The following is a 21,462-nucleotide window of genomic DNA, read 5'->3' on the forward strand; positions in this document are numbered from 1 at the left end:
TTCCAACTGTACTTGAAATTACCATTTTGCAGACATCACAGTGTTTCCCACAGGTTCAGAATTTACTTGTGGTGGTGGCTGGTGTGGTGTGTGACTGATGGGCATGCAGAGACTCATGCATCTTAGAGGGAGAGAGTGTAACCCAGGTTATTTTCTACACCTACAATTTACAGATGTCTCCTAAATGCCTCACATGCAAATTACTGGTAGACACTAGCTAGACAGCTACGCCCGGAGAAGCTTCTAGTGCCCACTCAGTTATTGAAGCGCACGCAACTCAGATAAGTGTGTGGCCAAAAACTAGTTAGTTTGAAATGAGTGAAATTTAAAAATTTTTTTTGAAAAGACGTTAGGTTGAAACTGATTGTTTTGATCTGGGCGAGTCTTAATCTACCTGGGCGGGCCGGCCTGTGTATATTCAGGCAGTTTTTGAGGACCTGGTCAACAGTTTAGCAGCAGCATTTTGGACAACATGTAAACGATCCAGGAATGTTTTGCTAAGGCAGGTGAGTTGCAATAGTCAAGACGGGATGATATAAAAGCATGGATTAAGATTTTCATTTCCACTTGAGACACAATGGGCCTGAGCTTTGCAATGTTTCTCAGCTGAAAAAACAAAAGCGAATAAAGGACTTAACATGGTGGTCCAGAGTCAGAGCCTGGTCCATAGCGACACCTGGATTTCTAATGGATGATTCGGCCGACAAGCTGAGAGACCCAATACCATACATTATTTTAGGGACAACACTAGTTGAGGCAGAAATTAAGATCTCAGTTTTTTCAGCATCTAGCTGTACGAAATTAGCAGCCATCCAGTCTTTTATAACATCTAGGCAAGTATTGAAAACTAACAACTTGGCTATTTTTTGAGGTTTGAATGAGACATGTCATCTATGAGATACATTTAAAGTGCCCTGTTAACTGTCCATGGGGAAACATATATAAGAAGAACAGAATAGGTCCATGGACTGAACCCTGGGGCACACCACAACACAGAGTTTCAGATGAGGAGGAGAAACTGCCGACAGAAGCAGCAATACTCCTATCAGAGAAGTAGGAGGAGAACAACTGCTAGGCTGACCCAGAGATACTCGCCCACTGCTGAAGTCTATCAGTCAAGATACGGTGGTCCACAGTACCGAAAGCAGTGCTGAGATCCAAAAGTACCAAACCCGAAAATTTTCCTGTCATCATGCATCAAAATATCTTTCAAGACGCTGAGAAGATGTTTCTTTTGATTGCAAGCGGCAGAAGGCAGCCTGAAACTTACCAAAGATATTATGCTCATTTATTGCAGTTGTGGGATGCTTAGCAACCACTTTTTTCTAAAATTTTTGTCTACGAAGGGTAGCTTGGAGAAAGGCCTGTAATTTTGGGATAGAGATTGATCAAGGTTTGATTTTTTGAGAAGTCGGTGAATAACAGCTTGTTTTGTATTGAGCACAGACACGACCAGATAACAGAGAGCTGTTCATATTGGAGAGCACAGCAGGACCAAAGCAGGTGATGCAGGAGTAAAAATATTACTAATCGTCTCAAATAGAACTTCAGGGTTTTGCTGACTATTAGATATGAGATTAGAAAAATAGGTTGCTCTGGCATCCTTTACCACATCATTTAAAGACATTAAAAGTTCTTTTAAATGAAGATAGTGGTTTTGTAGTCGGGTGGATTTCCATATTACCATTTCCACTCTCTGACAGTCTTTCTTTAGATAGCAATTGTTGTCATTTACCCATGGGAAAGATTTGATCAAAGTTTAAATAGGGCTCACTTTATCCAATGCTGAAAGGCAGTGTTAGTTAAAAGAATGCACCAAATAGTTGACATCACTGTGCATTTCAGAGTTAAAATGGAAAGTGGCAGAAAATTTTGTAGCAGAAAGATGGTTAGGGATGCAAGAGCTAATGATACAGCAGCGAGGTAAGGAATCCAGATTAAATGACGAATCAAATAAAATACTGTTGTGATCAGTAATAAACAAATCCTCGCAAAATAAATAATCAATATTCAAACCAAAAGTAGAAACAAGGTCCAGAATATGCCCTCCATTGTGTGTAGGGCCTGATACATGCTGGGTGAGATGAAAAGACTCTGTACTATTAATAAAACTATAGGAAAAACTGTCAGTAAAATCATCAACGTTAATGTTAAAATCACCAGCAATGACAAATCTGGATAGCTTAAGGATAGAGGACAAAAAGTCAGTGAATTCAGTTAAAAATGATCTGTTTCGGCCAGGTGGGCGTAAATTAAAACAGATTAATAAACAACAAAAAAAGGGTTAGTATGTCCAACTTCAAACATTTGAAGTTCAAACAAAGAGAACGACCCAGTGCTCACCAAGTGACATACGAAGCAGCTCCTGAACACTGCAGCGAGTCCTCCACCACAGCCAGAAAGTCTGGGCGAGATGATGAAAGTGTAATCCTTTGGGCATAGCTCAATGAGAGGTCCAAGCTCCATACATCCCTCTGCCAGGTTTCAGCCAGGAACAGAAAGTCTGTTTTCTTTAATAAGACTGGATCATTTATTACAAACGACTTGTTTGCAATGGAGGGAGCTTCAGCAGGCCATTTTGACAGGTGTAGAGATCCAGCTGTATATAGGGGAATCCTGGAGCTCACCCCAGGACACAGTGCGTAAATAACGCAGATAAAAGGGACTCTCTCCACTGCACAGGTAGACTCAATTCGCTGGGTAGGGGGAAGCGATCCTCTCACCGGGAGAGGGAAGACAGGTCGGAGAAAGGAGAGTCTGACATTCCCAGCCATGGATAAGGGGAAATCATTTCACGGAGTAATAGGATACACCAAGCCAAAGCTCAACAGAAGAGAATAGCGCCAAGTTCCGACGACACCTCTCTTCCAGAGCTGTCTTAGCTTCACCTGGACCCCGGCCGTCCTCCTTTTCCTTCTCCCGTATTTGCAAAAGCTCTAGTGCTGCAAACCACCAGTGCTGATGCCGACCACTGGCACAAATGGCGGTGATGACGGTTGGAGGAAACTAATCCATGGAGTGGAAACAAAATGATCCACCATAGATTATCTGATGAACAGGAGAATCTGGCGATCGTACACATGAGCAACAAGTCCATCATTGACAAACAGGAGAGTGAACAGAGCAACACACAGAAGGTAGGATACACCAAGAAAGCTGGGCAGAAGCAAGGCCAAACACATGATACCCAAAAGCATACGAGATATATATAGATAGATAGATTTTTTTTGTTCTGTTCCTTTCATTTAGATATGAAATATCTTTTATCCAAAAAAATCTGTGATATATTATTTAGTTGCGTGAATTAATAGCTTAATGGATTATATGTGGAAATAGCCTGTGTGATCCCTCCCAAATACTGGAGGTGCCCACATATTACCACATTAATTTTTGATCACCAAATTGTAATAAGTTCATCCTTGAGTCAAAGTGAACATTTGTGCCACATGTGAAGAAATTCCCTCAAGGCGTTCCCGAGATATTGCGGCCACAAGAAACAGACGAATGGACAGGCCATGGCTGTCGCTGGAGCGGAGGCATGAAAATGTAGAACATGATGAGAACTTGATGAAATATGGCATTTCTGTTGTCAGTCTCCTCATCACTCAATTCACCAACTTTTCCACTTGAGCCAAGTGTAAAAACCTTATTTTCATTATTTCAAGGTTTTTTTTTTAATGTGCAAATTGAAAAAGGAACACAATACGCATACATGTTGTATAATCCTAAATTAGTTAGTGTTTAATTAAATTACCACTCTGAAAACCTGGAGCCAGGAAGTGTTCCATTATAGGAATGCAGAATACAATGCGTATGCAGTAATATGGAAGGGACAAGGGGTTGCTAGGGGCCTAGCAGCTCATTTTTTGCCCAAGGGCTCTTTAAAGGGTTAAGCCAGCCACTGAGAGAAGTAGAAAGATAGTTATTACCTATTGTTAATAGTCCGGCATTGAATTATATGAATGAAAATGGAGGACTAGACATGGGAAATTCCTGAGCTATAAAATGAAGGTCAGTGAACACAAGAGTTGCTGAGTGACTGGATCTGGGCAGAGTGCCTCGTGGAGCTCTAATGGTGGCGCCCAGGCAGCCCTTATTTCACACTGATGACTTTTAGAGGAAAATGACTGTTATCCAGGAAAGCACTCAACAAGAAATGTCTATGTTTCACTTTTCTTTTATGAACCTCTCCCGCTTCATTCATCATCACATAGAGCTAGACAGAGTGAAGCAGGGATGCAGATCTCATGCACACACACGCACACGCGCGCACACACACACACACACACACACACACACACACACACACACACACACACACACACACACACACACACACACAAACAGGAAGGTTTATTTATTCAGCTCCTTTAAGATTATGTGTACGTGTCTATGCATGTGCATGTGTGTGTAGAGGTAAGTGATTCTCTGCATGGGCTGCTGTTAAAGCCATGGATGGAGTCAATGGGAAACTATGTGTTTGGTTTTGTCACACAGACACATACAGAGAGCGCTTTCACAGGGGTAGTGAGGATGGAAAAAGCTGCAAAGGAAATTAAAAGTGAGACAACATTCAGTTTTTGTTTCTTAGATCACTGTCGGTCGTGTTCTTAATCTGTCTTTTTTAGCTTTGAAAGTGGTTTCCTTTATTCATCTGTGCTAACTGAATGAACTGAGCAGATGCAGCCATGTGAAAGCTGAAAGCTTTTTCTGAGACATAGCGTGCATCACAAGTTTTAGGTCCCTTGCTCTTTGACATTACACAGAACAGTAAGAAACAATGCACAAGGCTGCCGCTGCTTTAAATACAGTATGTACTGTAATTTATATACAGCACAATATAACAAATACCTCTTGGTCTTACAAAATCCGGATCAGTCACGAGGGACAGATGGACAAAAGATGAAGATTAGGATCATTATCATTAAGATCATTTAAGGATTCTAATGTCTGAAACCAAATTTAACATGGATTGTGCAAAAAAAGGGAGTTTAAATAAATGAACAGCATCCACAACACAATGAGAACAGCAGTTTTCCTATTATCAGGTGCAAACCTGTTTTGGTGGGGCACTGTCTTGGCTGTGATTTATTTAGTCCGTTTTTTCAGTGTGCAGTGAAATGCCGTGAAAGTAATTGTAATTCTTACAATAATACTGATGTTGAGGATATTTGTAAAGAATGTGCAGCTCAACATTAAATATTATTTTTGAAAACAAGAGACTCAGACTTCCGGGTTGGGAGACAAAAAAACAAACACCATTTGCTTCAACCTACAGGAAATACATGGGTTTAGAATTTAAGTGAGCAGGTAATGAAAACAATATATACAAGATATCATACATTGTAGACCTGCTGATTCCTCATGAGCCAGTGCGCAGCCTTAGATCCTCGGGCAGGCCAAACTCCAGATTAATAGTAAAGGGGGCTGGGCCTTTTCGGTCAGGGCCCCAAAATTATGGAACAGCCTGCCAGAGGATCTGAGGCTTGCAGAGCCTGTACGCACTTTTACATCTCTTTTAAAAACTGACTTTTATAGCTGTGCTTTTATGTGATGTCTTGTCTTTTATCTTTTAGCAATCATGGTTTTAATTTTCCCAATTGATACCCTCTTCTTTTCCTTTACCTTATTCCTGTGGGCATCACTGTGTTTTGTTTTAACGCTTTAATTTAAAATTGTATTGATTATTCATCTGTGGTTTAGATGTGCTTTGTTTATAAGTATGCAGACAATGTTAAGCACATTTTAATCAATGTTTTTAAAAAAGTCCTATATAATTGTTATTGTTATTGTTATCATTGTTATTATTATTATTATTGTTGTTAAAGCAGCTACTGTTGATATTTTCATAATAACAATGTATCAAATGACAATGTGAAGACAGCGTTACAATGTGCGAGGTGTCGCTTGTAGTGATGAACCTACAGAGAATTATCACCTGAATCTGCAGCTCCGCTCTGCTTTATATAGTGGCTCTAGTCTCATCGTTTAGCAGTCCGGTCCGCAACGCTGGTGAACATAGTGGAGCATTTAGTGGCTAAAGGGTCCGATATTTCCCTCAGCAGTTGGTAGAGAGCAAAAACAGAGCTTAAAGAGAGGGAATACTGGACTTAGATTTGCCAGGTGGACAGAGAAACCAGTCCAAATGAATGAGATTGTTACTCCATATCTGCTGGATGTGTACATAAGCTACTCTTACCTAACAAGCTCACTGTATCGATTTAAACGTTGATGACTTGTCAACGTTGTGTTCACAGCTTATTTCCACTGCTTCCATTTGGCCAAAAGAAATCAGTTATTGCAGGTTTAAAGTAAGACTCTGGGCATTGTTACTAAACTCTGCAGGAGTTGGGATTGTTTCTGTTTATCTCATGGAGCCTCTAAATGTCACAAATAAAAGAAAGAGTTTAATAAAAGACAGAATATTAAGCAGCCGAAGTTTAGACGCCTTTCATGTGGAGGTCAAAGGTCAGAGGTACAGCGCCTCAGAGCAGTGGCCGTGCAGTGTATTGGTCAAGCTTGGACACCTGCCAACACAGAGGGCTGGGTTCTTCAGGTTAAAGTCAATCTACCTAACCACCCTGCAGGATCACACTGACCAGGGCTCACACACAGTGTATACAGTTAATGGTAAATGACTGGCACTATACGAAAGATAATAAAAGGCTGATATAGGCAGCAGAGAGGAAACAGATTTACTGTAGCTCATTATTTCTCCACAATAGACCCTTCCACAGAAAGAAGGCAACAGGGTGTTTTAATAAAACAAGAATCAGAAGTGTTGAATTTTGGGTGGGAGCAAGGACAGTTGAGCAACATGGATGACAATATGTGTGTATGTTCTTTGTGAGTGATAGTGGAAGAGAAAGATATAAAAGAGACAAAAAAGAACCAGGGAACGGAGAGAGATAAAAGAGAGTGAGAGACATTAAGGCAGAGAGAGAGAGGGATTGTTTTGTTACTCCTGTGAATGTGTTTGTCAGGCTGCCAACAAGGTCAGCTGGCATTCTTCATTTCCAGCACTCCTTCAATATATTGGCAGAAAGTGAAGGAAAACTGTCAACATACGGCTCCATTTTAATGTTTCGTCAGTCGATACTCTAAAGGAAAGTGCTCAGTCAGTATTAATAATGTGGGAAATTGAAGTGAAGATAAAAAGTCCACAGGAGAAAATAGTCTGAGTGTACGAATCAACATATTCTCTTAGGAATGCACAAGTAAAAGTTCCTGAGAGGCACAGAGCTGAGATTGCCATTTTTGTAATTTAAGGGTAAATAAATAATGTCTGCAACAACTATACACTCTAAGTCCCAACAAAGGCAGAGATATTAGAAAAGTGATCTTCACTGACGACGGTTCCTGGACCGGAAAAGGCTAATCAATACATTTACTGTAAGTGTTGATCATGTGCAGGAGCAGATTTTGGTAAATATAAGTACTGTATATCGAAATAAATGTAACAAATGAATCCACAATGTGTACATTAAAGCTAGCGCAACCACAGCAAATCATTTTCATATCTCTAGAGTCAGAGGCTGAGGTTACAGCTGGGAAACACTCTCGACAGCTCGCTTCAAGCAGCAAGGCTCGGTTCATGTGACCGACTAGCACTGCCGCTGTATGCTAATCAGCTAGCGTGCATCCCGCTGGCTGGTCACTATTGGCTGTCTATGGTATTACATGCTACATGTGACCTAACTAATTAGTCCCCACTGTGGCTATGACAATGTTTTTTTGAGTTTGTATTTCAGAAACGAGCCTATTCGGACAGACATATGCCAGAAAAAATCAGATTCTGGTCTTAACTAAATTTTGACCAGATTACTAGGTTTCGGTTTTGTGGGGCAGTAAACACTAGTGATTCAATCCATTCAACCTGTTGGTAGTTTTATTGTGTTCTTAACACTAAGAGTTGAGTCAGCCGTTCCTGGATATAAACAAAAAAACATTTGTTTTACATTTCCAAGTCATTTTGGAAAGTCAGCTAAGTCATCATCAGTCTTTACCTTAAAGAAGCTACCGCTCCTGTCTGTAAGGCTGCTGGGGGGATTCCCAGTTGGTGAGCTGAAGGCCATGTTGTCTTCCTGTCCCCAGGACTGGGTCCCTCTTACGTCTGAGTGTGTGCTTACGTCTGAGACAGCGTCTGCAGGGGCCGGAGTTCTGTGGGTCAAAAGCACACTTCAGTCCAGACACTTCAGATGTGGTGCGACCAGAGGAAATTCCTGCTTTGCCCACAGCAAGTATTTTGGAGGTTCTTGTCTGCTGGAAGGCTTTCACTGTGACTCTCTCCCTCTCTTTCTCCTCTCCCTCCCTCTCTACTTGCTCTCTACACATCCACCTCTCCTTTTACTTTCCTGTCTCCTCTCTCTTCATTCTTGCTTTTCCCTCACTCCTTCATCTAAGATGGTTGCCTCAGTGGTTTTTTTTTTTTTTTATCTCATTCCAATCCTCAGCTTATTTTTGGCTGAACTGTTGGCCTCTCATTACCTTTCTCTACCGTTTCCTTCCTCTCTCAAATTTTCACTCTTTCTTTCCTATATTTTGTTCCCATGTCCTCATACATAAATAATTATTTTTCAATCTTCAGTTCCAGCAAAGCTGCCCTTCTTCCCCACCCATTGTAACACAGTTTTAGGCTCTTGACTCTGGTAAAATACAGTACATGAAAAAGTTTGGGCACCCCTGGTCAAAATTTCTGTTACTTTGATTATTTAAGTGAGTAGAAGAGGAACTGATCTCCAAAAGCGATAAAGTTAAAGAAGAAACCTTCTTTATAACATTTTAAACAAGATTAGTGTATTATTTTTGTTTTGTACAATTTTAGAGTGAAAAAAAGGAAAGGAGCCGCTTAGAAAAGTTTGGGCAACCCAAGAGATCTGAGTGCTCAGATAACTTTTATCAAGTGTTGTTACTTAGCTTGTTAGGACTATGGCTTGTTCAAAGTCATCGTAAGGAAACAGGTAATGCAAATTTCAAAGCTTTATAAATACTCTGACTCCTCAAACCTTGTCCCAACAATCAGGAGCCAAGGGTTCCTCTAAGCAGCTGCCTAGAACTCTGAAAATTTAAATTATTGACGCCCACAAAGCAGGAGAAGGCTATAAGAAGATAACAAAACGTTTTCAGGTAGCTGTTTCCTCAGCGCGTGATGTTATTAAGAAGAGGCAGTTAACAGGAACAATGGAGGTCAAATTCCTCTCTGGAAGACCAAGAAAACTTTCAGAGAGAACTGCTCGTAGGTTTGCTCGAGAGGAAAATCAAAACCCATGTTTGACTGCAAAAGATTTCAGGAAGATTTAACAGACTCTGGAGGGGTGGTGCGCTGTTCTACTGTGCAGCAACACCTGCACAAATATGACCTTCATGGAAGAGTCATTAAAAGAAAATCCGACAGAACTACAAGCCTTTTGCAAGAAGAACTGGTGAAAATCCCCCAAACAAGACCTGAAAGACTCTTACCTGTTACAAAAAGTGTTTGGAAGCTCTAATAACAGCCAGAGGGAATTACCAAGTAGTGACCACGCAGGGTGCCCAAACTATTGTTTCGGGCCCTTTTCCTTTTTTGTTATTTTAAAACTGTAAAAGATGGAAATAAAAAATGACTCTGGCTTAAAATATTAAAGAAATGTATCATCTTAAACTTTATGCCTTTTGGAAATCAGGTCATCTTTCACTCACTTATCTATTCAAAGTAGCAGAAATTTTGACCAGGGGTACCCAAACTTTTTCATGCCACTGTACTTCTAAATCGACCCTTCGTCACACTCCTCAACTCTACACTAAGCTGTTAAAAAGTGAGGGGTAGTCTGGTGGAATTTAATGGTCTTACATAATCTGACATTTATTTCAAATTAGTAGAGACCATAGCGAACTGATATTTAATCATAGCCTCCTCTTTTTTTAAATTCGACTTTATTTCATTTTTTTGCTTTCCCTCTTGCCATTGCCAGATTCTGTTTCTTTTTTTTGTTATCTTTATCTCTCTGTCTCTTTTTCTGTCTGTGCATGATTGGTCCCTCCACCCTCCTCTCTTTCACTCTCTTCCATCTTTCTTTCCAGCCAGGCTGAAACTATTAGGCCAGTCCTGCCCTTCCTGGCATGGGCTCACAGTCCTCTCGAACTAGGAGATACTCCGTTTGTTTGTCTGTCCACACATGCACTTTCATCTCGCACAGGAAGGAAGCCACCAACCCCCACCATCAGGGGCCAAGGGGGAGGAGAGAAAAGAAGATTCGAGGGTCACGTCAGGATACCATACTTTGAGACAATCGAATGTGAAACTGACCATTTCTGAAGGGAAGTTTTTGTTCACCTACAGTTACAAAAACAGAAACATCAGTAAAACTGCAAACTGCCCACTGTGGGCACTGCTTAACAAGACACAGTAAAGAATAATTTAGAGCTTGTTTTCTACATTTGAGATGATGCCCTTGTTTTTGCGCAAAAGAAGTACTACTGAGAAATTTTAACGTCAGCTATAAGTCTTGGTGTTCTGGCTACCATTTTTGTCTTTTGGAATATCCGGTGTGACACAAAGCCTAACCCATGTTGAAATTAATTCATAATTACTATGGCATCAGAAGCTGAGCATAAGGTATTTTTTAGGCCCTTGAAATAATACAGAGTCCTTTGGGTGTTTCAGAGTCTCATGTTTCCAGCTGTGGCCATGGCCAGATTAACCTGTGTAGGGTCGTGGGGCGAAAATTTGCGTTCCGGCCTCTGTTTCCTTCAAGTCTCCATCAACTCTCATACAGTGTAAATGGCGGTCTCATTATATTATGGACAGAGACTCAGAACAGAATGGAACAGCCAGTACTCCTATACTGGAATACTACTTGATTGCAGGTTTTCTGTGTGTGTGTTAGTTTGCGGTAATTTTATGAAATACAACTTTTGAAACAAACTTGCAAGTAATCAAATTATCCAAAAATAAATGACACATAATGAACCTTGGGCTTTTGGGGCCCCGGGCTGTTCACCTTGCCCCATTGGTGAATCAAGCCTTGGCTGTGATAAATTGTTGAAGGCATGTAATGTAACAACAGTTGTTATACCTGTAGTTCTGAAATGATTAGTCAAATAATCAATTACCTAATAATTATAAAATGAAAAAAAACAACAACGATTCTGATAACTGATGAATCATTTAAGTTGTTTATCAAGCAATAGAACCAAATATTCTGTGGTTCCAGCTTTTCAAATCTAAGGATTTGCTTTTTTCTGTTTTATAACTAGGTAAATTCAATATCTTAGTGTTTTGGACTGTTGGTTGTGCAAAACAAGTGATTCAAAGATGTCACGTTGGACTTAAGAAAAATCTGATGGGGATTTTTTTCTATATTTTCTAACATTTGAACAAGACTAAGAGTCTTAAGCCGGACTAGCAGCTCTGTGACACTGTACTTAGGTGTCGCAGTGCTTTGGGCTAAATGCTGCTGTCAGGATGCTAACATACTGCACAATGACAATGCTAAAATGTTGAAGTTTAGCAGGAAGAAAGTTCACCATGTCCATCATCTGCGTTAAGCTTGCTCTCATGCTAACATTTGCTGATTAGCACTGAACACAAAATACAGCTGAGGATGATGAGGATGTCTTTAGTTTTGCAGGTATCTAGTCATAAACCAAAGTATTAAATATTGAACTGATGATGGTACTAGTCAGAAAGGTCAAGTGATCACCAAAGTCTTTATATGAATGTGAATTGAATGTGTTTCCCAAAATTCATGCCAATTCCATCCAATAGTTGTCAAGTTATTTCACTCATAAACCACACATTAACTTGCTGGTTGGCACTAGATGATAAGTCAAGGGATCAGCAAAGCATGGTGGATATCTGTACCAAACGTCATGCCAATCCATCCAATAGTTGTTGAGATATTTCAGTTTGGACCAAAGTGGTGGATAGACCGACATTCCCATCCCTAGAGCCACCCGAGAGAATGACTGAAAACTAAATGATTAATCTATTACTCAAGAAAAACTTCATCCTTGGTCGCAGCCCTAACAAAAAGCAACAAAGTCAGTGAAGTCAACTACAGTATATGCTGACTTATCTACAGATCTGGTGACCTGGACAGAGACTGTACCCGTTTCCTGACTGTCTAAAAGTAGAGCTGATAGTCTGGTATGATGGTTTCATTTCCACAAACAGAGGAAAGTGCAGAAACAAACAAACAGAGGGCCTGCAAGCACAAAGGGAAAATTAAAAGATGAATTTTACAGAATAGTTTTCCAGTAAATCAGCTAGTGATGACTCTTTGTTTCCTTCTGCTGTTGATTCTGTAAAAGATCTTCTACTGGTGACAGTGCCAACCCCACCCCCCCAACAAAAACTATTCACTAATGTCAGAGTGTTTTCCTCACTGAGTGCACACGGACCACTGTGACTCTGTGTGTGTTGTATATATGTGTGTGGGAGTGTGAATGTAAGAGCCTCAGCTGCAAGTAAACAAAGACACATCTGAGTGTCTGCCCCTCCCACCGACAAGCCCTTTGGCACTGAAGCACAGAGAAACACTGTTCCTAAGGTAAACACACATACGTGCACACATACTGTATGTCTATAAAACATGCAAACACACGTTAACAAATTTTCCCGTTCTCGCAAATTCTCCATAAAGAGACACAGTAAGAGAACCAGACACCCCCCCATACATACACAGACTTCATTGTGTTTTACATAATGACAATTAAAAAAAAGAACCACAGAGGGACTTCATTAAGCTCTTTGGTATTTTTGTTTTAAAGCCCAATCTGATGGTGGGACCCTAATTTTCTCCCAGTGGGTGTCAGGCTAGCTGTGAGGCTGTGCTGTCCTATATCAGAGCTAATGAATAGCTTCAGTGTTTGATGGACCTGGATGTGGTACATTTGTGAATATGTGGTTTTAGTGGCATTGTTTCAGCATCATTCTTACATTTGATGTTCCGTCAAAATAAATTCAATTGCCTTCTAAAAAAAGAACATTTATTTAGAATCCATTTATGTATCACTTTATTAACAATTGTAACTGCAGACTTGAGGAACTGATGCAAAAACCCTTGATTACTAATGTCTTATACATCCAGACTTGGCGGCTTATTAGAAAGCGAGAAACCCATGAATATCTATTCATATATGACCAACATTTAAAAGTGGGTCGTGAATTTCTCACATTCTAATAGTTATAAATGTTAATAAGTCATGAATAAGGGATATTCCTGGAGAACTACTGAGATGGTTAATGTTGTATTAACCATTAATAAAGGCATCAGTTACAGCTTCTAAACCCTTTATAAAGTTAGATGAGAAGATCAGTGAGCCTCTCTTATAGTCTTTATGCTAAGCTAACTGGCTGCTGGCTGTAAATTCATGTTGAACATACAGTGATGAGAGTGGAATCAATCTTATTGTCCAAACTATTCCTTTAATGTTTATTTTTCTGCAAATTACACCCAAAAAAAAAACCATTCAACTCATTTCTTCTGTAGCACTGTATTAGCATATGCTAAAAACTGAAACAGTACCCCACTGCCTCAACATAAATGTCAGTCCCATATTACTTCATTGTGGAGGGCACACTATGACCAGACTTCAGCAATCAATCTCTAATTGGCAGCACATCATAGTTTACATCGCTGTTAGCACATTTTTTCAGCACAATGGTTGCAAAAGGGTGAGGAAATGTACTGCAGACAAATAGACAAACTGTTTTTATGGCTAACATTGTCACTGTGTAATGTGTAAATGTTATCCTACTGTCAAAAGACCAGACGACCAGGCTAAGGCCAGAAGTCAAATCATGGAATTTTCCTTTACTAATATTTAATAAAAGATCAATATGTACTGGATTCATGTCTTAAATGAACATGACATCTAAATAGAGTGTAATTTTATGCAAAACCTTCATTTCAATCGGCGATTATTGCTCTCATGCATTTTTTTTTTGTGTTCATTTGTGTACTGTGGTGGGAGCCATGCAGATAGTTTGGCTAAGTTTTGTCCCCATTACTATAGATAATCCACAGAATACTCTTACTATTTTTCTGTTTCCCTTTAAACTGAGTGATATTCCCCTTAAAAACCAGCACAAACACATTGTCCTTCAAAACTAACACCAAACTAATATAACTAATATTTCTCAATTTCCCCAACAGTCTCTCTGTCCCACTTCGTGAAAATACATCCACAAACCTAACTGTTATTTGTTTGACCTGTCAGGACAACATGAAGTGCTGCTTCGTGTGTCAGTTGTGAGATCCAGTGAAGAGTGTTGTTACGCTAACAGGGCTCGAGGAGGGGGCTGCAAGCAGCTGTATAAACCCACTGCTGTTAAGAACTCCCACACGTGCACCATGTTATTGCCCTGAGGTAAGCCAGATGATGGTGTGTGTGTGTGTGTGTGGTGTGTGTGCGTGCGTGCGTGTATGTGTGTGTGTGTGTGTGTGTGTGTGTGTGTGTGTGGCCGCAGAGCAGAATTTGGGTCAGTGGTTCTTGTTGAGCTCGGCTGAACCGACTGACCGGCCCATGTTGTGTAAGTCAGAGAGGATGGTCTTTGGGCTTTTTATAACATACAGGAATCTGATAACTCACAGCTTTTTTGACTCGAGGACTGAAGGCTAGGATTACATCCATTTTCCCAATGAAATGTTTATGCACGTTCTGTCACTCAAACACCAACATGACCAACAGCCCGACCTCTAATCACAGCTTTATGAGTCTCGCAATAGCAACATGCACAAGTTAAAAAAAAAAAAAAAACACCATCAAACAAATCAAACATCACATATAATAAGAGTCACTGGACTAAAATCATGGTCAGAAAGTGTGCCCGGCAACAGAGCCGCCCAGCAACAACTTTCCACACTAAAGGTCAGCTGAGAAAAGCCTGGGCTGTTTTCTCTGGGCTACGCCCCTTTAAATTAGTCCCAGGCACACTGGATCAAGTCAGGGATCTATGTGGGACATGTCTCTACTTTTTACATTTTAAAGAAGAGCAGGAAGTAGAAGAAGGGACAGACAGAATGGGAACTTCTAGATGGACAGAAAGCATTTTAATTACCATGATTACACCAGCGCTTGTTATTATTGAGTCACGAAGGTGCTATGGAAGACAAGCAAAGAATAAACATACACCGGAAAGTGGATTTAAATTCCTGCAGCCAAAGCCTGGCTTGATTACCAACTAGGCATCGTGGGCAACTGTCCTGTGGCGCCAGACCCTCGGGGCCCCAAATCCCCAGGTTCACTGTGTGGCAATTAAACTGTCCTATTTTAATTTATTGTAACTTTCTTTTTGAATATGCACAAAAACAAAAAAATTATTTAACAAAAATGCTTAGGGCCTTAAAGGACAAGTTGAACATTTTGCTTCCTTTACAACAGTTAAATAAAAAGTTTAACATCAGCTACTTAGCTTAGCTTAGCATAAAGACTGAAAACAGGGGGAAACAGCTAGCCTGGCTCTTTCCAAAGGCAACAAAATCTGCTCACCAGCATCTCTACAGCTCAGTAATTAACAAGTTGCATCCCGTTTGTTTATTCCAAACACAAGCAAGTTTTTTCAATCACTGTTTTTTTTTGGGGGGGGTCATTTCTTGGTCGGGACCAGTTGCCAGGTAACCAGTGGAGACTCCAAGAAAAGTAATAACTTCAGGACGAGTAATTACTGGTCTCACAGCAACAATCCAGTTGAACTTGAACACAAAATTACCTGATGCAAGGTTTAGGCTTTTTCTCCGGCATCAGAAGTAATCCAGTAATCAATGTCGGTACATCCATGGTTACAGCGAGCCTTCATTGGGACTTCATCCTTTACGTCTTTTCACTTATAAAACCAAGAAACACTCTTTGACGACACTTCTGATAAAGCAGAAAGCTTACCTTTGCGTCACTTGTCCAAGTAAGTTTTGTAGTACCGCGTCTTCCAAGCGGTGATGGGCTCATTAGTGCCCTCTAAGGCCTGAGGGGTGAAAAACACCCACGGGTGCTTGACAGTTGGTGAGAACGGCAGCTGTAGCGGATGTTTTTCCCCCAATGGCCACAAGGGGCAACAACGAGCCCGTTCTACACTTTGGGGGGAAAAAAAAAAAAAACTTGGACAAGCAACACAAAGGGATTTATTTATTGTCTGGAGTGTTTTCAAACAGTATTTATTGGTTTTATAAAGGGAAAGACTTTAAATGCATCATTCTGTACTAAAATACAACATCAACATAGACAAATATAACTCATAACAAAACTTTAACTTAGTGGTAAAGCTGAACAGATTGAGCAAGGATATATGTCATATATGGCTACCATATTTGTTTGGATCAAGAATAAAGTTGAAACTTAAAGGTTTTTATCGCAAAGCGGATGGAACGTTTTTCATCCAGATGGTTAGAAGAGTTTGAGGAATACCCCAGAAAAGCTGTAAGTGTTGTTAAACAGCCTTGTGGGTTCTTCAATCACCCTTGCTTAAGGGCTCCTACATTTCTGGGGTCTAGTTTAAATACCTACGCATACATTATTTCTCCTGATATTACATATGGTGCATCATTTCTAAACAGATAGCGTTTATCACATTACAACACTGACACAACCAAACCTGGGTTGGAGTAGTATTCCAGTGAGTATAAAGTATAAATTGCTGTTTTGAGGATTTATACTTGTGTGGTGGTGTGTCTTTTTCGCTCTGCAATTACACTGCCAAAAAGCTGGTTGGCGGTGGGCTTTCTACGGCATTGTGTTGAGTTCCTTTGTGCGCTTCACACAATGGCGCCTGAAACTGAGCGAATCATGTTGGAGTTGGAGCTAATAAGTGCTGAACTTTTTACTGACTTTTACTGAAAAGAGGTCGGAGGAGACGGTGTGTACAACCACTGAACCCACTGAGGCAGAAGGAGAGTGAATTTTCTGTCCGGTGGAGAAGAGGGACCAGCTGGAAATGCGATGCTACCAAGCGGACCAATCACAGTTGTTGCGGTCTGCTTCGCCACAACGTGTAGCTACATTTCTAGGGAGCTGCACGTCAGGCTACGGCATAGGGTACACGGCTAAGCAGATTCTACGCAGACGTATAAGCTGGCCTCTACTCTTACGTTGAATCCTGAAATGTGACAGGATTAGCAGAAACCATATTGTCCAAACAAACTATGGTTAGGCAATAATGAGGTTTAGGTGGCTACAAAACTCACTCACATCTATCTGAGTCTGAATTCATGTGTACAGCTGATATTCAGTTCATTAATAGGAAAACCAGCGCTCCAGTCTGAGGCTTCTGCAGCTAAACTGAGTGTTTGATTTCATGCCCTGCTGCAGGCTTACAGCAGACAATGTTGCTCCTGTGAAAGCGTTCAGCGTTAACATCCCCCACAAGGACGGTTTATTCTCACACCGGTAACCCGAGTTGCGGCTCCCCTGTCCACCAAAGATGACATCATTTTTCATAAACCTGTGGCGTTCTCGGTTTTGTCTTGAAGTTGCAGGAAAAACTGGTACAACAGGACTTTAAAATCCAACATCAAAATGAGTCACAGGCACCTAAAGCATATCAATCAGAACCATCTCTCTAGGATGATAAGAGCAAAAAGCACCTGAAAGGTGGCAGACAGCAACACTGTGTCTTTAAGGTCACTGCAGACAAGAAAAAATATCAGTTTCATAACCATAATCAAGCACCGAGAAGCTGCAAGTTATTTTTCATTAAAATACCTTTCTGCTGATTCATTTCCCGCAGCAGTAAGTAACTAGGGCTCTCTGTGCCAAAAACCCTTGGATTTGCTTTGAAGCTAATCTCTTAAACACATTCCGAAGAAGCTTAAATAAGCAAATTGGCCCCTTTATTATATTGATAAACCTCAGCTAACTGCTCATTTAGAAAAATCGGAGGGACTAGGCAGAGTTGAGCAGCAGAATGAGAGCATGAGATGCGTGATGTTCAGTCAGGTTCAGGCAGGTCTTACATGTTTGGAGAAACTGGAGAATCTGGGACTTGCTGCCACTGCATAGTTTCAGAAGTTATTCGAATTTTTGGCGCTGATAGTTCAAAATCAAACCTGTCAAACAAAAGAAAAAGGGACTGTACCAAGATTGTCAGAGGGGAAAGGGCAGGGGCAGAATTGGTAGAAGGTTGTGCATTTTTCTCTTTTTGCTGACTTTTGGAAGAGCAGGGGTAGTATTTTATTTCATTTTTTTTAAATCATCGTTATTATTGTTATTTTATGATTTGGAATCCAGGGGTCGGGACAAAAACGTTTCACTGCTCGAGTCCATCAGCAGCCACCGAGTCTGTCAGTTCATTAATTTAGTGACAGTGATAACCGTTTACTTCGAGGCTCTTTATTATAAAATCTAGTGGCAGTAATCTTATTTTTTGATTTTTTGTACATTTTTTGTATCTTCGATGCAAAGAAAGTAACATGGAGGGTGATGCTGTATGTAAAAGTGAAGGTAGTGTGCAGTGGTTTAGTCTTCCCCCTCCCCAGTCCTATCATTTTTACAGACCCTTAAATGACACCAAACGATGATACCCTCGGGGTTGTATCATATGGAAGTCGTATTTCGAAGAATAATGCATTACTTTAAACAATATAGGTAAAGACTAAGATGGTTATGTAGCCATGCACACGTACTTACTTACCAGACGCTTTATGTAAACAGTTAATGCTTGAGGTATCTGGGCCAAATAAGTGGCAAAGTCTTGCTTGACCTTTAAACCTGAACTTTAAAAATATGCTGTTGTGATAGGATCGAGCCAAGTGCAACGTTCAAATGCCTCTGCGGGAGGAACGGAGCGGCTGACTGGTGTGAAAAAGCAGCCGAACTGCACGTCGGTTCCGGCAAACGCCGCTAAACAAATAGACTTGCGACAGATTAGAGGGGTATAACTCAACTTTAGGCTTCAAACTGTATCAGTCAGCATGAAGAAAAACTCCCACCGCTTACAGCTGGAGAGGGGAAAGCACAGCTGGCTTTTTTTTTTTTTTTTTTCATGAGTCCAGAGCATCAACCAGCCATGTCCCAGCACAGTCACCTTCTTTATCCACCTCTGTGGGGCTGTACCTGCTCCTCTGTGCCGCGCTGAGGCTGTGCAAGACTTCCAGCTCTATGTTACTTTTTTTTTTTTTTTTTTTGTTCAGTAACAGAATAAACACCCACCTTTACCTTTCTTCCGATCAGTTCACTCTCCTCGCTGAGAGAGACAATGGACGATCCTCCGATGGGTCACTTGGAAGAGACTTTCGCCAGAGCAGGAGTCGGCATGTCTAAAAATATCGGGCATTTCCTGCCGTAAAAGCTGGAGAGCGGTCCGCAGACACCCCGTCCACCGCAGCGGAAAGACGGCTTCACCCGCCTCGTCAGTCGTTTCCTTCGGCGCCACTAAGTCGGAACTTCGGAACTCCTGCGGTCGTGCTCCATGGGGAAACCTCACGGCCGCTGCGCCGCGCTGCGTTGCTGCCGTTTCGCTCGGTTTTTTTCGGGAGACACCGAGGAGCCTCAATGTCCCCGTACACGGCGGATTACATGGTTTAACTGCAAGCACAGAGACAAAAGACGCCGGCTTCGGATCAGATCACTGAGGTGTGAGACACACTGAGGGAGGAGGAGGAGGAGGAGGAGGAGGGAGGCTGCGGTAATATGACGCCTCTGCCTGATTGGCTGAGGAGGTGATGGCGATGTTCACCTTTACTTTTAATTCCGTCATGAAATGTTGACATTCAGAGTTTGCAGAGCTTCAGAGAGTTTGTCACTGTTCTTAACTATTATTTTAAAAACCAGGCTACAAATACAGCTCAACTTTTATTGTGCAAAAAGTCTGATGATAGGCCTTCTATAGAAATGTTAGAAATGTACAGTATCATGTTAAATATAAGTAATGTTAATATTAAATATTGAACAAATATGAATATATGTGAACTGTTGTGGGTTGACACACTAAAGGTAAGCTTAGGTTACCTTATTTGAGGACTAAAGTCAGACACTTAATAATTTCTGACTTCTAAAAATGTGTAAGTCGTAACCAATGGGTTTATTCATGGAAATTTAAAAAAATGCCTAAAACTTTAAAGCGTATTAATGAATTTTCTGGCCACTTGGGGGCAACCGAACAAGCTGTAAACACAGCTCTACCACATTATAAAGTTGTCATGGCGTAACTTGTTGCCCACACACTCAGCAGTACATGCGGCAACATTAGCATTTACAGTATTTGAAGTAGTGCAAGTCCAGTATTAACCCTCCTTTTAGCTCTGTTTTGGCCGGACTCACCAATTCCTGGGCAAACGTCGACGCTTCGGCTGCTAAATGCTTCACTGTGGCCAAAAGCTAGTTGCTAACCTTGTTCGCCATTTGGTGCTGAGCCGGTAGTATAGAGTGGGTTTTTACTCGAGCTTTATTGCTGCCTTTATTGCAGCTGAACAGCTGCCTGCTGTAACTGGAGAAGAAATCATTAACAGCAGTGGGCTTGAACCACAACCAGAAAAACCAAAACAACGAGCTGAAGGATGCTGAAAATGAGTAGAGCAGAGGGACGAAGAACTGAGTGATAATTCTCTTTGGGTACATGATTATGAAGGACCTCTTTGACGGAGTCATGTGACCCAGTGTTGATATAAAAAAAAAAAGAATTAACAAGACCAAGTTTCAGGGGGCCATATTGTGAAAAATGGTTGATATTTGACCCTTTGAAACATGGCACTTGTTTCTTTTTCTTAGCTCATCAGGAAGAGCCTCCAGTGATTCATTACATCCATCTTGTCTATGAAGCAGTAGCATTTAATAACTGTTATGAGAAACCTAAGTTACAGCTTATAAAGACTTTACAAATGATGCCTTATTAGAAAGTGATACCAAGGTTGAATCACTATTATTTTCAACTATGACTATGATGGCAAAGATCATTATTGGTACCATATAAATCTATAATGAAAAGTGTTTAGATAAAATAGGATTTTTCAGCCTCTTCAATAAGTAATGAAAACTATGCTGGGTATACTATACGTGTCTCACTTTACCATTGGGTTAAGTTGCTTTAAATTAAACAAAGCATTCATTCATCCGTCCAGCACAGCTCATAAAGACATGGGAAAACGATATGCGTATGGATACCAGTTTATTGCAAGAAAACCTCTGGGGACAATGCCAACATCTGTAGCTCTCTCTAGCTCTGAGCTCTGCCCAGAGGTCCTCATCAACAAAAATGGGGATTTACAAACAGTTCAAAAGACATGAGCATAAAACGACATTAATTAGCTGAAAACTAAGTGTTGTAGGCCTACATTCTAAATACTGTATATATCTCAAATATAACTGCTCATCAGAAGTTATTCAAACGTCTGTGTTTATAATAGCATATCCCTCTGATATGTACAGCATATTCAAGACAGTGCCTTTTTGATCTTGGAAATGCATTAAAATTACACACAAAATAATCTGAATTATGAAAGAGGCATGCAAACCGACCAGTATTTGTCTCTATGTAGCCTACCTGAAAATATA

The 21,462-nt window shown here is 40.7% G+C and overlaps 1 protein-coding gene across 2 annotated transcripts in view; it reads right to left on the reverse strand.

Moving 5' to 3' along the window:
- Nucleotides 1-19,544, reverse strand: part of LOC120800181 (ras and Rab interactor 2-like) — a 41,851-nt gene extending 22,307 nt beyond the window's left edge. Inside the window, exons 1-2 of one of the 2 annotated variants that reach the window (XM_040146079.1) lie at nt 19,123-19,544; nt 8,007-8,160 (exon numbers count right to left, since the gene is read on the reverse strand). In XM_040146079.1, coding sequence (XP_040002013.1) covers nt 8,007-8,075 — 69 coding nt within the window. In that variant the 5' untranslated portion in view covers nt 8,076-8,160; nt 19,123-19,544. The remainder of the gene's footprint in view (nt 1-8,006; nt 8,161-19,122) is intronic. The other variant, XM_040146078.1, reaches the window with a different exon arrangement.
- Between the last annotated feature and the right edge of the window lie 1,918 nt (nt 19,545-21,462).

This window comes from Xiphias gladius, chromosome 15 (genome assembly GCF_016859285.1).
Source record: "Xiphias gladius isolate SHS-SW01 ecotype Sanya breed wild chromosome 15, ASM1685928v1, whole genome shotgun sequence".
Taxonomy (NCBI): Eukaryota; Metazoa; Chordata; class Actinopteri; order Istiophoriformes; family Xiphiidae; genus Xiphias; species Xiphias gladius.